Source organism: Pavona decussata, unplaced genomic scaffold, assembly GCF_977016875.1.
Source record: "Pavona decussata unplaced genomic scaffold, jaPavDecu1.1 SCAFFOLD_48, whole genome shotgun sequence".
NCBI lineage: Eukaryota > Metazoa > Cnidaria > Anthozoa > Scleractinia > Agariciidae > Pavona > Pavona decussata.
In genome coordinates this window covers 5,658,055-5,674,812 of record NW_028145470.1, presented here as the reverse complement: position 1 = coordinate 5,674,812, position 16,758 = coordinate 5,658,055, and the positions used below count along the sequence as shown (strand labels likewise).

The window sequence follows — 16,758 nt, the reverse complement described above, 5'->3', positions numbered from 1 at the left end:
TCAATAGCACTGTGATGTCATGTGATACTCACACGATAAGCCAGAACCATGGAGAAATTAAATAGCTGGCTGCCAATGCAGCTGAAGATTCTGGCTTAAACAGCCAACATAGTAACAGTATGATATATAGTGATAGTAATAGCAGCAGTAGTAGTAGTAGTAGTAGAAGTTGTTGTTGTTGTTGTTACTGGCAGTAGAAGGTGCCATTGTCCTCGTCACCATAGTCATAAAACCAACATTACACAAACTTTCCCCAAAATTTTACAGATTCTTTGACGACCCTACAAATTTTCCTATTTAGTCAGACAAGTGTAATTTAAGGTGGCCGAACACAGTTTGCGCGCGCTTGATGGCTTCATTCTTTAATGATGATAGTAAGCGCGCGCTAGGGTTGTGGTAAGCAAAATATGGCGTCGATAAAGTGATCCCTTAATTTTATATCAAATTGATCACAAAGTTAAGTTTTGCTCTTAAAATAATCCAGTGTATCATTTGTGAACCCTTTTTCTTTCATCACCGAACAAAGAAAGCGATTTCACGAAGAGCTAAGCCTTTTTGCACTCTTTTAATCTTTGCTGTGAAAACCCAATTAAAAGCCACGCATGCGCATTTGACCAAAAAATTGTGACTGGTTGTGTTAATGGAAATGAACTGTTTTCTCAGGAACCGCTTGTTAGAATTTCGTGAAATTTAGCAATATTGTAGTTCTCTAAGAGCCTAACTCGCCTGCAAACAAAAATCCAAATCTGACAGAGGGTATCTTCACAAAACATTAAAGTGCAAAACGGATATTTACAGAAGATCCCTCTGTTAAAGTTACATGAAAGCAGTGTCATTATGTCAGTATTTTGTGAGTTTTTCTAGAGTCAAAAAATGGAAAAAATCTAACGAGTGCATTTTCTAAAAATTAAGGTAAACTATTGTTTGTAGACGGTCAATAGCTCGCTGCGTTGCCATAGCAACGGGACCTAGCTCAACAACAAGTATCAAAATTCATTTTTTTTTAGTTGATCTTGCACCACACCAATTTCGGGCACCCAGAAGAACGTAATATCCAAATAATGCTTACTAACACCTGTGTACTTTAAAACTGTGTTCGGCCACCTTAACTATCAAACTGTAAATCAACCAACAAGTTTCTTTTTTTTTTTGTAGATGTTGTTTTATGATTCCATGCTAAAAAGGCTCAAATCCTCATAATTTTGCACCATTCTAGATTCTTTTGCTTTAGATCATTCATTGATTACCTTGGTTGTTGTGTTTTCTTTCCAGAATGCCAGATTATGAGAACAGAAAAGCCAAAATCAAATTCATTCATAATAAGGTACTGCATCTCTACTGAATAATAATAATAATAATAATAATAATAATTATAAAAATAAAATCTTTCTTTATTATAATATTCCAAGCAAAATTGATATTTACAAGTTTTAAAAAAAGTAGAAAAAAGAGCTATTAAAACCTATTTACAATTCAATATTTAAAATTCATTTCGAGAAAAAAAAAGCGACTATTTCCAAGCACAACAGAGCTATTTTCAAGCACAATTTTTTAACAATAGTAAGACTAAAATTTTGATGAAATAAAAAAGTTGTTAAAAAGATCCTAAAATACTAATTTACAACGTCACGCCATCATTCACTTTCTAAAATTAGCGGAGACACGCTTGGCTAGCGTTTAAGCGGCAGTCATCAATGAAATCCCCAAATGGAATTTTGTGAAAAGGTGTCCTGGAGCCTCTTAAGCACGTGTGTACCGACCTTAAAATCTCAAAAGAAAGCAATGTTCTAATCCAAGTGATAGTAATGTGATAAGGTTCCTCATTCTTTTCTGAGAGCTTCTCGGCTAGGCGTTTGAGAAAGCAATTGCAGTCAGCTCCCATCCCACCGTTGGTTCCAAAAACTAGGGGAGTGAAAGATCCCATTTCAACGTCCAGCACCCTCTGTTGGTACTTCCGCTTTTTCTCCTCTTCCTGCTCTTTAAAGATTGTCGATGTTGCTTTTCCCTGGTTACACTTGGAGTTAACATGCGTTACTCTGACATCGAAAAATGCTGTAACTCCTCGAGACCAAAAGCCCCCTGCCTTCATGTCCAGTCTTGCCTCCGGACTTGTCACCGCGCTTCTGAGGTTGAATTGCTCATTGTCGAGAGGTTGTAGTTGTGGTTCGACTTCAACGTTGGTGCAAACCTTACCAAGAAAAGAGGTAAGTAGGTTGCGGACGCCATCATGTCTCTGCGCCACGAACCCTCCCTTTTTGCATGACAGGGCATGGCAGACGGTATACTTCTCCCCACAAACACACTTGCTTGGTAAATCAGACAGGAGAAAATTATACCTTAAACGCAGAGAGTCTCTGAATTCTTGTTTATTCAGCACTAAGCCTTGATCGACAAGAGGTACTGCGGTAAGCCACGAGCTCGCACCCTTGTCTCTCGATAGGTTAACTGACCGCAGCAGATCCGAGGGTAGAGTGGAATCAATACTTTCCATTCTCGATTTCACCGACGCAATTTTTGAAGCTTGATGTTGTCTTTTTAACTCCTCCGTGGACCTCTCGCCTGCCACCATGAAAGTGCTCTGTTTGGTGATGGAATCTACGTGCGATGCTGTTATTGTCGTAGAAGCAGCAAACTGCTGTGGAGCTTCAAACCGTAAGTCAGGTACGCCAAGCCCTCCTTGAGCGGGTGTCAAAGTAAAAAGCTGACGCAGATTGCTAGGGAGGGGCTCCGTTTGACCGAATAGTGTTGGGAGGAGTAAGTCGTCAATCACCTCTTGAATAGGGTCAACGTAATCTTCAAACGACTCTATTGTGCGCATGAAATAGGTAAACTTGGATTTGTAACCCTTCGTGAAAACAGTGTAGGCTGCATGAGGCTGGCTCCTTGCTATTTCAGATAGGGCTTCGAGTTCTCCTTTCCATCCAAGGACCTTTTCCCGACAATATTGATCTTTGAACTCTTGAGATCCGATGACGGCCCCTAAGTGGCGCTGACCTTCAGTTGTAATATTAACCTCGTCTCCAAACACCTTCTTTGCCTCAACTGCAAGTACGTCCGACGTGACAATCAGCCAGCTCTTTGGTCCATTCACTAGATAACCATACTTCTTTCCTTCCTGACTCAGGTGATTGTACCAATTATACAAGGGCACGATTTGTCCACCCCCCGCAGAGTCGTCGGCTAGCCATACTTGCTTAACACCTGGTGTGCTTATCCTTAAGCTCTGGATCATGATAGATGTATTGACCGAGTACTAGGGCATGGCTAAGGGATCCCCCTGCGTTGTACCCTCCTGTGATAGTATCTCAACTCCGCCGCAAATAAAGAGCTTCAACGGGCTTCTGTAGGTGTTAATGATGTAAAGTGACATTTCCTTGCAGGTTATCTGGATGTTATGTAAGGCGACAGATCTGTTCATTTGGTTAAAGGCATTGCTTGCATCTATCAGTAAAATACCATCTGTTCCTTCTTCTGCAAACACTTGACTCATAGCATGTATCGCGGCCTCTGAGCCTGCACTATGGCCTGCACAAACCTGAAGGGGGCCCGCTGCGTCTTTGATCTCTTCCTTCAAAAATCCAGCGATAGTTTTTCCAACTATTCGCCTCAGGACCTCGCCAACGCCAATAGGTCGTATTCCAGGGTTTTTATCCAAGGGGATGAGTCTGCAAGAGGTGTAGCCTTCTAGCAAAGACGGGTGGTGAGTGATCTTTAACAGATTTCTTTTGAAAAAGGCAATCTCCTCTCTCAAAACCTTGCCTTCAGCCTTGAAATTCTTGGAGCAAAGGATTCTTCGATATAGCTCGGCATCCATCCCCGACGGCCCGGCTGAGCCCTTTGTTTTGGATGCAGCATCAAAGATCATTTTCTCGTCGATCAGGTCAAAAACGCCAGGAGGAATGTAATCAATGGGCCCGTATAATAAACTCTCATCTGCGATATCTGCCGCTCCCGGATGTTTCTCCTTCAGCCCTTCTAGGACTTCTGGTGTAAGGTTGAGTAGGCCCGTTGAGCTCTCGCTATCCAAAAGCTTAATAGCTGCAGATAACTTTCCTTGGAACACCAATTTCGCAAAAACTTTGGATATGTCCTCAACTGTCCTAGCCTTCTTCGAGTTCACAAACTTCCCTTGGATGAATCTTACTTCCTTTAGTAAGAGATCTAAATCTCCTTGCCTCCACAGGTTTAATCTTCGTTCTATCGCTGCACTGTGTTCCTTGCTTTTAGAAGTAGCGGATGGCTTTTGCAGGATCAAAGTTGGGAGTACCATAAAAGATTTCAAAGCAACGGAGTTTAGATCCGAATAATAATAATAATAATAATAATTTGCTGTCCCTGAAGACTCTAAAGTTGAGAAAGAGATTGAAGAGAAGGAGAGGTACATGTATGAAGACCTTGCAAGAGAGTTTGGCAATGTTGGTAGTCGTCTCTCAGTTAAAAAATGCTGACCCTTTGCATTGCTTAATTCAACAGATGTTGGCAATGGACGACATTAATAGAGAGGACATTTCATTTAGACAACACTACTGACAGGTTTGTAGCTCAGTCAATTATACTAGATCTCACTGACCATAAGTTACTGCCAAGACCAGGGATTCTCAAGATGGTCTCTTCTGTCATATTTTTCCTAACATGAGAAACTTGCTCTTCTGTCTCTCATTCTGTTCCTAGGTACATGCATGCAAAAAGCTGGGTAACTGTCGGTGACATCAAACAAGACTTGTGTTATTTACTCGGGAAGTAATAATACTCCTAGTCACTTCATGCTGGGTATCCTGTGATGGGCTAGCATTCCATCCAGGTGGAGTAGTAATACTCCTAGTAACTTCATGTTGGGTATCCTATGATGGACTAGCATCCCATCCGGGGGAAGTAGTAATACTCCAATTCACTTAATTCTGGGTATCCTGTGATGGACTAGTATCCCATCCAGAGGGGGAGGGGGGTGGTAGTAATACTCCTAGTCACTTCATGCTGGGTATCCTGTGATGGACTAACATCCCATCCAGGGGGGAGTAGTAATACACCTAGTCACTTCATGCTGGGTATCCCGTGATGGACTACTATCCCATCCAGGGGGGAGTAGTAATACTCCTAGTCACTATATGCTGGGTATCCTGTGATGGACTAGCATCCCATCCGGGGAAAGTAGTAATACTCCAATTCACTTAATTCTGGGCATCCTGTAAAAGAATAGTATCCCATCCAGGGGGAGTAGTAATTCTCCTAGTAACTTAATGCTGGGTATCTTGTGATGGACTAGCATCCCATCCAGGGGGAAGTAGTAGTACTCCTAGTCACTTAATGCTGGGTATCCTGTGATGGACTAGTATCCCATCCAGAGGGGGAGGGGGGTGGTAGTAATACTCCTAGTCACTTCATGCTGGGTATCCTGTGATGGACTAGTATCCCATCCAGGGGGAGTAGTAATTCTCCTAGTAACTTCATGCTGGGTATCCTGTGATGGACTACTATCCCATCCAGGGGGGAGTAGTAGTACTCCCAGTCACTTAAGCCGCGGCCACACAAGCGATTTTTTGCTCGTGCAGGTGATGCGATTTTTTCAAATTTTGTCGCGTCGCCAGCGCGAGATGAAAATCGCATGTGTAGCCACCCTCGAACTTGCAACGCCAGGTGAAAAAATCGCAAGAAAAAAGTCGCCAGAATTGAAATTTTCGCGACAAAATCGTAGAGATAGCGCCCGTGTAGCCACCCTGCAACTAAGCCTCGTCATCCGCAATAGCTCGGGAAGCGCCGGGATATCAACGACTGAAATTTCCGCCAGAAGTTGACTTTAAAATCCTTGTTCCTTTCTCTTTGCGAGCCACGAACGGACCCACCCTGACCTTATCTTAATTTTCTTCTTCCTTCGTTTGCTTTTTATGGTCAAGAAGAAAATGCAAAAAGGCGAAAAACAATATCCTCGCTTCGGACAGTCCAAAAGGGCCGTCCGCCTTCGGTCTGTTTATAGCGCCAGGTCTCTTGAAGTATGCGATTCACGCGGATTTCAATTTGTCGCCAAACTCGCTAGAATTTGTCACTCGTGTAGCCACCCTCTCACGCTGGCGACGCGACAAAATTTGAAAAAATCGCATCACCTGCGCGACCAAAAAATCGCTTGTGTGGCCGCGGCTTTAATGCTGGGTATCCTGTGATGGACTAGCATCCCATCCAGGGAGAAGTGAGTAGTAATACTCCTAGTCACTTTATGCTGGATATCCTGTGATGGACTTGCACCTCATTCAAAGGGAAGTAGTAGCTAAGTACTCCTATGAACCAAACCGATTGCAAGGCTTCCACTATGGCAAAATGCAGTTTTAATCATTCAGCCAATTTTTCAACTAGCACAACGAGTCTTTTTCAGCACCAGGGCTAGTTGTCAATTTGAACTGTTTACCATTGAACCTGATAGAGACTGCTCAGCATCTCAGAGTTTCAGTGATGATGTGGGTGTTAAGAGTTTCAGCAATGTGTTTGTTGGGTTTTAAGCTTTCAATAGGCCATTTTCATGATGGCGTCAATTGATTACAACTACCAGAATTCATTTCGTTTTTCTTTTCAAATTCAATTTTTGTAATCCCAGTGGAGAGCAAAGAACAATAGCTCTAATTAGCATGAGAAAACAAAGAACTGAAGCATTCTGGTAGTTGTAGTCAAATGACACCATCATGTAAATGTCCTATTAAACTAAACAATTTTGCAGGGAAGAGTGGATTACTGCCATCCAGGAAGTTGCTGACAAGTTGCGTGAAAGTGAAAAAGAAAAAGATGACAGTGATGAAATTACCATAGCGAGTCAAAAAATGGTTTGTCAATGAAATTTAGTCAATGTCTATTGTGTTTATATCCATAGACCTTCGTTTCAATGTTGTAATGTCAATGTTAAAAAATATTGTTTAATAGACCCTTGATGACTTCCATTTGCTGAAAGTTCTTGGAAAGGGGACATTTGGCAAGGTCATGATGGCAAAGAATAAGATGTCCGGTGAAGTTGTAGCACTGAAGATCTTAAAGAAAGAAGTTATACTTGCCAAGGTGAGTGGGGGGCTGTTGGCTGTTTTACATGAACATAGAGTGACTTACCGTGAATGCTCGAATTAGCGCCCAGCTTCAAATAAGCGCCCCGCTTCAAATTAGCGCCCCTCCTAAGGCTCAAAAGAACATTTCGAATTCGCAAAAAGTAGTTTTCTATAACTTTTTTGAATTTTTTTTGTTGCAGTTTGGTTTTAAATAGAAATAAAGATAATGTCATTTTGAGGCTAAAAATTGATAAACGAAATAAGCGCCCCCCCCCCTCCCCCATCAAATTAGCACCCCCCCTCTCACATTAGAAAATTAAATAAGCGCCCCAGGCGCTAATTCGAGCATTCATGGTACATGTATGATATGAAATTGGATGAAACCACTCTAACTTCCTCATGTTTGATGTATTGCTTCAAAATTTGATTCAAAATTCCCCCCTCTTCTCTTATAAGGTCCCCTTTCTCAGGGCCTGAAAATAAATAAGCCCCCTCCCCCCCAGACTTAACCCTTTCCAAGTTTTGTTGGCCCAATTCTCCAAAACGGCAAAGAAAAAAACACAATGCTCAAGTGTTATGTGAAATTCATTCCTCAATTCAAGATAACTGAAGGAAGTCAGGTCTTTGACAGAAATGGTTTTAAAACAACAAAACAAAAAACGACAAAATTTCACTGATCGGCAACATGTCATAGGTCTACCACAAAGGTGTAGCTTAATTTGTAGCTTTTAATGCATAGAACCACTGAGATAGTTCAGCGTCCGTAAGTGCATTAAATTAAAAAATTCGAAAAATTGACTATAGGGGTGTTACATGCAAAGTTAAGATCTTTCCAAGACCAGTTTGCTGACAAAATTTCACTGCAACTGGGCAAATAGTAACCACATTATATGATAGTGGGTCCCCAGCAGGAAAGGGTTAATAGAGCTTTTACATGAGCACTTAGGAGAGGATTAATCATAGTGTAGGTTTCAGCCTGTCCAGTTTGTTCCTTTCACTACTACCTTAAGCATCACTGAAATTTAAATATTATGATTAAAATTATTTCTTTTGTAGGATGAAGTCGAACACACGTTGACAGAAAACCGTGTTCTGAAGACAATGGTCCATCCTTTTCTTACAGTAAGTTTTTACAATTACATGTATATCTGTTGTACCAAACCTTTTCATGGCATGTATGTAAGGGCCACCTTGTCTGGGACCTGAAGGGGGGTTATCAAAAACACCACCTATCCCATGGACATAACCAACAAAATTTTATTGCCTTTAAAATGGGGGTTGACACAGAAATGTTCAGCTAGCAAGCGTCAGCACTGCTAGGTAAACAAGAAAAGTGAGGTTTGAATCCCAATGTCATCATTATTATTATTATTATTATTATTATTATTATTATTATTATTATTATTATTACTATTACTATTACTATTATTATTATTATCATTATCATTATCATTATTATTATTATTATTGTTATTATTATTATTATTATTATTATTATTATTATCAAGGTCAAGAACAGTTAGAAGAGCAATTAGGAGCAATGTTTGAGAAGCAGACTTTGAATTGGATACATTAGATGCCTCGCCAAAATCTAGGTCCTATGATTTTTATACATACTTTTTCTTGTTTCTTTTTTATGATATAGTTTGATGGGGTTTTTTTTAGGTAAAAACCAATGAACAAATAATATTGTTGTAACTTGATGAGATGTTTTTTCCCCTTTTTCCAAAAAAAAAATTGTGCTTAAAAATAGTCTTTTTTTATCGAAAAGAATTGTAAATAAGTTTTAATAGCTACTTTTAACCTGTAAATAACATTTTACTTGGAATATTGTAATAAAGAGATTATTATTTTCTATTTAAAAAAAATTATTATTATTATTATTATTATTATTATTATTATTATTATTTTATTTTTCTTTTACTGCTGGATAGAGGGATGGCTGTGCAATAAAGACACTATATTTTATGGTTGAATAGGGCAGGAGGTGGGGGGGGGGGGGGTGCAGGCAGAGACCACCATCTCAGTTTTGTGGTTTGGTGGGTCCTGTTCGAGTATAGTAGTTTTGACCACTTCCTTAATGTTGTAGTTTGCATTGAAACATTGGAGTTACAGCTTGGTTTTTAAATGAGTTGAAATTTTGCATGTGGTCTTCAATTCAATCAAAGAACATCTCTATTTTTTTGGCAGCCAAGTGTCTGTTGTTCCACTTTTTTCTTTGCTTTTCTTTCGCTGAGTCTATTTTGGCCTTTTTTCTCAGAAACTAAGGGTAAACCAGAAAAAAAAAATCACAGAACAATGTTCCGACTAAAGGCAACAGCATGTACAGTGAATATTTTAGCAAGTTACTAAAACTTTTGTTCCTTTACTTGTTACACAGGCATTGCGGTGCTCTTTCCAAACAAAAGACAGATTAATTTTTGTAATGGAGTATGTCAACGGTGGTGAGGTTAGTGAGGTCTTTACTTCCCATTTTACTTCACTATACTTTCATGGCCCTCAACTCGATCCGTTTCCCTTTTTCTTCTTTCCTTCCTGTTTCCTTCATTTCTCCTGTACTCCCTTCCACCATCTTCCTTTGTTTCCCACTCTTCTTCACTTCCATTCTCTCTCTTTATTGTGCAGTTCAAGAAAAAATCAATACCCACCCCATGGAAGGTCATTGGAAATTCCTAGGGGGAGGGTGTCTTAAAAGTCAGATTTTTAGAAGCAAAGTACGAAGCTAAACTGGAATTTCCTGGGGGGAGGGAGGTGGGGGAAGGGTGCAAAACAAAAAACCTTCCATGGGGGGAGTATGGATATTTTCTGGAACTGCACTTTCCACCTCCCTCAGGATTTATTTCTCTTCATTCCATATCACTTCACTTTACTTTCTTGCCTTTCCTTCCTTTCATTTTCTTCCTCTTCCCTTAAATTTTTATCCCCTTTGCTTTTCTTCAACTTTTCCATTTCTCTCACTTTTTCTTCCCTTTATTTCACTCTTATGACTTCCTCTCCTTTCCTTCCTTTCTCTTACATTCTCTTGGTTCAATCTTCCTTTATTTCCCTCTCATGTAGGTCTCTCTTCTTTTCTTATCTTCATTTACGTCCTTTTATCTCCTGTCACTTAACTTAACCCTTTAACCCCTAATATCAAAGAACAAATTCTCCTATTTGGTCCCCATAAAATATTAAAATATTAAGAAAATCCATCTTGTGTGATCATATCCTTACTTCTCGTGACCTCAGGGGTTGAATATCATAGCATTAATAATAATAATAATAATAATAATAATAATAACATTTCTAATGCGCAAATTTCATAAAATGTTCAAATGTGCATGACAAGATTAAACACGGGATAAAAATGCTAAAAAGCTAAAATTACAATCAACAGTTAACTTACAATGATTAAAAAAAAATCACAATTAAAAGTAAACTCACAATAATAAAAAAAACTATGATAAAAATGCGTGACGGAATAGGTGAGTTTTTAACTTGGCTTTAAAAGTACTAACTGTGATGGCGCTTCTTATATCAAATGGTAGCGCATTCCAAAGTTTCGGTGCAGCACAGGTAAAAGAACGGTCACCAAGTGTAGCTTTTGATTTAAAATGCGGATAACTAAGTAAAAGCTTATTGGTAGAATTCCTTAGATTATATTTGGATGGGAGCATTGATATTATAAGGAGAAATAATATTTGATGCTGATCACTGTTAGGGCTGTTTTCCTCTCCTTTACTTCCCATTAAATGTCACTTCATTTTCCTTCCTTGCTTCTGATTCTTTATTGATCTTCATACACTCTCTTTTATCCCATTTATATTTCTCTCCTATTCATTTTCCTTTTGTTTTCTTCCTATTGCCTTTCTTTCTTTCACTAAATTCCCTTCTATTTACTGTTTCTCTGCATTTCAGATCCTTTCTCTCACCTCTTCATTTGTATGTCACTTTGGGTGCTTTTCTTTTGTCAGAACTGTCCAGCTGGACTGATTGATTCATAAAATTAATGAGGTGTACCAATTTGAAGGACTGATTCTTTGAATTCTTCAAAATGGAAGAGAGTGGTGTGCAGTATTTTCAAGCAATTAAAAGAAAAGTGGCATTTAAACTGTTGTTCAAATTTGTGCATTCCATTTGCGAAATGATGTAACTGGCCAGTTCCAACAAATAGAAAGCACCATTTGATCCACTTGAATCCTTACCAAGACAAATTTACTGCACCTTTAAATAACTCGCAAGCTTTGAAACTTAAGACTCAAGGGATGGTTACATCATCTGAGTGCTGTCAATCATCAGAGTGAACGCCTTGGAAAACAAACTAAGGCTTTTCTAATTAACTCAACAGGCTCAAAAGTAAAAGGTCATACACTATGATCAGTAGAATTCAATCCACTTTCATTATCAGTTTCTGTTGTTACCACTCGTTTACAAGTCACCATAATTAGGACTAATGGCAATGAGAACCAAAATTGTCAATTGGTTTTAATAATTGTTATTGAAAAACCAGAGAGAAAAGTAACAGGAATTTAACTTCTCTTAGATCATATATTTCTATAATGTTGGAAACACTGACAACGACAACAAAACTAACTCTAGGTTTTCTTCACCAGCTGTTTTTCCATCTGTCTAAAGAACGTGTGTTCTCAGAAGAGCGATCCAGATTTTACTCTTCAGAAATTGTGTTGGCTGTCAAGTATCTTCATGAGAAGAAAGTTGTGTACAGGGATCTTAAGGTGATTTCCTCTGATCAAAGTCAAGAGGATATAATTTTTAACACCCTCCAAGATTGTCCATTGCCATAATTAACAAAGAAATTTGCTGCAAAAGCAATAAGAAACATGAGTGGAAGAGATATGAGCAGCTACTTATTAGAATTTTTAGTAATACATATTGCCATCTCTCTCAAAAAATCATCTAGTCTGTACTCTATTGACAAATCTTTTGGTGTCCCAGATATTAAGGGTCAGTTGTTGAAAGATAGTTTAGATGGTGTTTAACAAAACCATGTTCTAAGTCATTTTCAATTTTGCAAACAATCACATCTAAACATTGTCTGCTGCTGATGGTTATAAGAAGCCCTGAGTCCCAGTCTACAAAACTGTTAAATCAACCTAGAATAGACCACTTATAGACAGCTTTAGAAGCCCACTGATTGTCTTAAACCACGGCCTAAATTAGGCTCTGTTTAAATAACTGGCCCTAAATCTACATGTACTGTATCCAGTTCTTCCACAAAAAAGTAAATAATTTACCGGTACTTCTATTTTGAATGTTCGCCTAAAACTTTCAACTCCCTGTTCTGCAAAACAGCATGTCACTTCTTATTTAAGCTACCATATTAAATTAGCCGGAAAATCCTGACTATAAAAATGTAATTTTTGCGGAAGCTGACCTGATCTGTTCAACATTGGGGGGTGGTAGTGTCATCAAGGTGTAAGAGTCCCAAAAAGAAATTAAAACTTATCCTGGTTTCTTTTTTCTTCTCAGGTTGGTAATAATCACATAATCACCTATTAAACACTTCTCTGACTTCAAATCTTTTTTTTTTTTTTTTTTTTTTTTTTTTTTTTTTTTTTTTTTCACACAGCTTGAAAATCTCTTACTTGACTCTGAGGGTCATATTAAAATTGCCGACTTTGGTCTTTGCAAAGAAGACATCACACATGGGGCAACAACAAAGACATTCTGTGGCACACCTGAATACTTGGCACCTGAGGTCAGTTTACACTTGTTACACTTCTATCATGTCGTTCATTAATTATTTGAAGGACTTGAGCAGTGCATAACTGACTTACAGCATGTCATATTTCAGATTGCTTTTCGTTGTTTTAACTCAGATTCACCGGAGTTTTTGCATCTGGCCTTGAATTCCTTCAGGAAACGTTGCTCCAATGTTTTATCAGCTTCTTTGTCCTTCATTTTGTGATAATAGAAATCTTGCCCATTATCACAGAATAGGTTTTATTGCAAATAAAGTACAAAGCAGTGGATAAAACATTTATCTGTGATGATAAGTTCCTTTATTCTCTAGACTTGTAAGTTTAATTAAGTATCAAGTGTTAATAAAGTGTTGATTTTGTAAGTAGAAGTTTCAAAAATGCTGGTAAATATTGGAGCTTAAGCCCAGCTTTAGTTTTGTTTTAATTTGTTTAACCGGAACTATCTTGAGTAGTATAACCAAGCTTCTTAAATATTATTTTCTTGACCTTATCCCAGGTCCTTGAGGATAATGATTATGGTCCAGCTGTCGACTGGTGGGGAGTGGGCGTGGTCATGTATGAGATGATGTGCGGCCGTCTGCCTTTCTACAACAAGGACCATGAACAACTATTTGAGCTGATTCTAACGGTCAGTATTCTGTCTTTACAATCACATTTCAGTTGTTCATTACTTTATAAGAAAGCTTTTTGATGTTTTAATAATTTTTACCTGATTATAAAGCACCACTGAACTTTTAGTCCACGTGGCAGGTACGTGAAAAATGTATAGGGCGCAAAAAAAGTGTGGAACATGAGGGAGGGAGACACGTGAGGGTGGAAGTAGTGGCTGCCCGAGAGGCACACCAAAATTGTTTTTTCCATTCTCTGAGAGAACAGAAAATTCACATTGGTTGAGAGGCTCCCAAGGGAATATGTGGTCTTGTTGACTGGGCAAGAAAGCTGTCAGTCAAAGGAAATTCGAGATCATCTGTAAACTTGTCGACTGATGAAAGATGTCATGGCAATTTGCTGACAGGAATTGGAAAAAAAGCTTCAGTTTATTCTTCAGTTATTCGTGTTCCTGGCACAGGTGATAGGCCCAAGACAGGGCGGTGAAGGTTTTGCCGGAAATCTTGTTATTGCACTGATTACGAGAATAATTCAAGATCAGATGTCAGAGTTCAGTTCAACGGGAATATCTGTCTGTAATTTGACAAACAAAATTTTTAACTCTGTGAATATTGCTGCTACAGAAATAATTCTAGCCTCTTAATATACATTAGGACAAGGAAGATACAGGAAAAATAACATTTGGTTGTTCCTGAAAATATTTGAACTTTCAAAACTTGTGCACGTTGTTTCAGGCTCATGGTGCTATACAAATGTCATTATTGTGGTAATGATGATGATGATGATAATGCTTTTAAGAATAATTTATGAACAGTGGTGACCATCATTCTTGTTACAGGAAGATGTGAAATTTCCTTCTAGAATTACTGACAAAGCAAGAAATATCTTAACAGGACTTCTCGAGAAGAACCCTTCACAACGGTGAGATGCGTTTTATTGGATTTTACTCTTGTCTCTATTTATTATTTAATCAGGACTCTGTTTAAAGTAGCTTCTTATTAGCTAAATCAGATGCCCTGTGTAAATAAATAAATAAATAAATAAATAAATAAATATATTAGATATATACTCCAAAGCACTGTTCAAATGACTGCTATTATCGACTGATCAGTTTTGCACTCTTTTGATTGGGAAATTCATGCTCTGTAACATGTCATCAAATTCCAAGTTTGGGGACAGCTTTAATATTTTTTTAGGGAAATTTTCATGATAAAAAAATTGGTTGAGACTTTTGACAAAAACCTTCTTGTCTGAGAAACTAGGTTACCAAGGACTACTACTTGGCCAATGAGTTCAGTGTACACCTTGTCAGTGTGATATTTTTTTTTTCTATAATTCTGTTTTTCGTAACACCTCCTATCATAATTATGTTAATTGTTATTCCAACCTAATTGTCAAAATTATGACGTCACAATTATTTTAATTTGCAACAGCCTTGGTGGGAGCCCTGATGATGCCAAAGATGTCATGAAGCATCCATTCTTTCACACAGTCAACTGGGATGACGTTTTTTACAAGCGGGTGAGAAAAGTTACTACAAATTGAGTTTCACATGAAGGGTTTTAAGTTGGACATGGCTCAGCACATCTAGTAACCTATAGGTTGGTTATGCACCGAGCTCTTCAACTGGAGACAGCAAGGTTAAATTAGGTTTAAAAAAAGTAGGTCACAGGAAACAGCAAATTGTTTGGGTTCCCAGGGAGTTCAAGATAACAGGGTTATGTTTACAGTAAATAACTGAAAAAAAATCTAAAGTTCTGATGAAAAACGATTTAGAGAAAACATTTCAACAAGAAAATTAACAATAGTAAAACAGCATGACATTTTGACGACTTCATATCGTCATTGTCAAATGAGTAAAAATTGAAATAACGGAAAGGGATATTTATAGGTATTGAAAGTGAGAAAATAAATTAGCATGAAAGCATTCAGGTAAAGAGTTTCGCGCGAATGGAATCCGCTTGCATGTGCAGTTTCGGTCTTTTGTTCTTGATCCACAGCATTTTGCAGACCAAACATTCAAATTTGTCACGGCATTTCTTTATGACTTTAAAGTTCTTAATTAAGTTGTTAGGTGTTAAACCATGCGCGTCCCTGAGATGTTTTCCGATCACAGAATGTTTGTGCTCCTCAACGCGATGATGTAGGTGGCGGCAAGTGTACCCAATATAATTTGTATCACATAAATCACACGTGAATTCGTATACTACACTTTGCTGATTGATCAGGGGAGGCTTTTCTTCTGTGACTCTCAGATGATCAGCAATCTTTTTGCTTGTGAACACCGGCTGTAGTTCTTGATTAATTTTAGTTCCGAGGTCGCCAAGTTGCCTGCGAACCATGTCTACCGATTTCTGATCTTTAAATGGCGACCTCGGAACTAAAATTAATCAAGAACTACAGCTGGTGTTCACGAGCAAAAAGATCGTTCGTTAATTTTCTTGTTGAAAAATCCAAAGGAAAATCCAAAGGAAATGACTTTTCGCTCAAGAAAGCAGGGAGTTCAAGATAAGGAAGTTCAATTTTACTGGGTCCTACTTTATAAAAAACAAGTAGTTTAATTTGCATTTTCTTCACTTCTCCACACCAAAGATATCATGAATTCTAACAGTGGCCTAATGTTGCCTGGAGTTTTTTTATTGATAAAATCTCCAGGAATATCTAACCAAATGAAAGGGTGTTGCTCTTTGTTGTGCATAATTACTCACAACAAAATTGTGGGATTATGTCAGGTTTTAAATAATATTGTCATGCTCTGGTTTAACCCTTTAACCCCCAATATCAAAGAACAAAATTGATTATCCTATCTTGTCCTCATACTTGCTCATGAAAGTACTGGAGAGGAATTATTAAAATATCAAGAAAATATATCCTGAATTCTCATGACCTCCAGGGTTGAATAAGCATTGATATTACAAGGAGAAATTTGATGCTGATCACTGTTAGGGCTTAAAGAGTAACTTTTGTATTACATTTCTCATTTTCCACTCAATGCTGCTTTGTAGATAAAGCCTCCCTTCAAGCCAGTGATCAAGTCGGATACAGACGTGTCAAATTTTGATGAAGACTTCACTAATGAACCAGTTCAATTATCACCCCCAGAAGGTAATAGTTTTGTACAGTTCTTAATTATTCTAAAAGATGGGTGATGGAGACTTCCTGTAGAAAGAAAGTAACGATAATGATGATGATGATGATGATGATGGTGGTAGTGGTGGTGATGATGATGATGATCTTGAATGCTTTGGTAAATGAACATTTTGAACTGGGTCTTGTGATAGGTACATATATTTCACTCACCATATTATAGCCAACTCGGTGTTTTGCATCTTGATGGCTATCTATCATCTCATATCCAATGCGCACTCATGGAATAATTATTGTTAATTGTACAAAATTAATTGTTATATCACATGTAAATCTTTTCT

The 16,758-nt window shown here is 38.1% G+C and overlaps 2 protein-coding genes across 2 annotated transcripts in view; one reads left to right on the top strand and one right to left on the bottom strand.

Annotated features, from left to right (window-relative positions):
* Nucleotides 1–16,758, top strand: part of LOC146481979 (RAC-gamma serine/threonine-protein kinase-like) — a 32,580-nt gene that overhangs the window by 12,894 nt on the left and 2,928 nt on the right. Inside the window, exons 4-15 of the mRNA XM_085108106.1 lie at nucleotides 1,273–1,324; nucleotides 4,474–4,533; nucleotides 6,704–6,806; nucleotides 6,904–7,035; nucleotides 8,076–8,141; nucleotides 9,400–9,468; nucleotides 11,612–11,734; nucleotides 12,589–12,717; nucleotides 13,218–13,349; nucleotides 14,169–14,251; nucleotides 14,764–14,851; nucleotides 16,336–16,435. Coding sequence (XP_084964232.1) covers nucleotides 1,273–1,324; nucleotides 4,474–4,533; nucleotides 6,704–6,806; nucleotides 6,904–7,035; nucleotides 8,076–8,141; nucleotides 9,400–9,468; nucleotides 11,612–11,734; nucleotides 12,589–12,717; nucleotides 13,218–13,349; nucleotides 14,169–14,251; nucleotides 14,764–14,851; nucleotides 16,336–16,435 — 1,137 coding nt within the window. The remainder of the gene's footprint in view (nucleotides 1–1,272; nucleotides 1,325–4,473; nucleotides 4,534–6,703; nucleotides 6,807–6,903; nucleotides 7,036–8,075; nucleotides 8,142–9,399; nucleotides 9,469–11,611; nucleotides 11,735–12,588; nucleotides 12,718–13,217; nucleotides 13,350–14,168; nucleotides 14,252–14,763; nucleotides 14,852–16,335; nucleotides 16,436–16,758) is intronic.
* Nucleotides 1,527–2,833, bottom strand: LOC146481980 (uncharacterized). Its single transcript, XM_085107626.1, has one exon. The coding sequence runs from the start codon at nucleotides 2,816–2,818 to the stop codon at nucleotides 1,652–1,654; it is 1,167 nt and encodes a 388-aa protein (XP_084963752.1). The 5' UTR covers nucleotides 2,819–2,833; the 3' UTR covers nucleotides 1,527–1,651.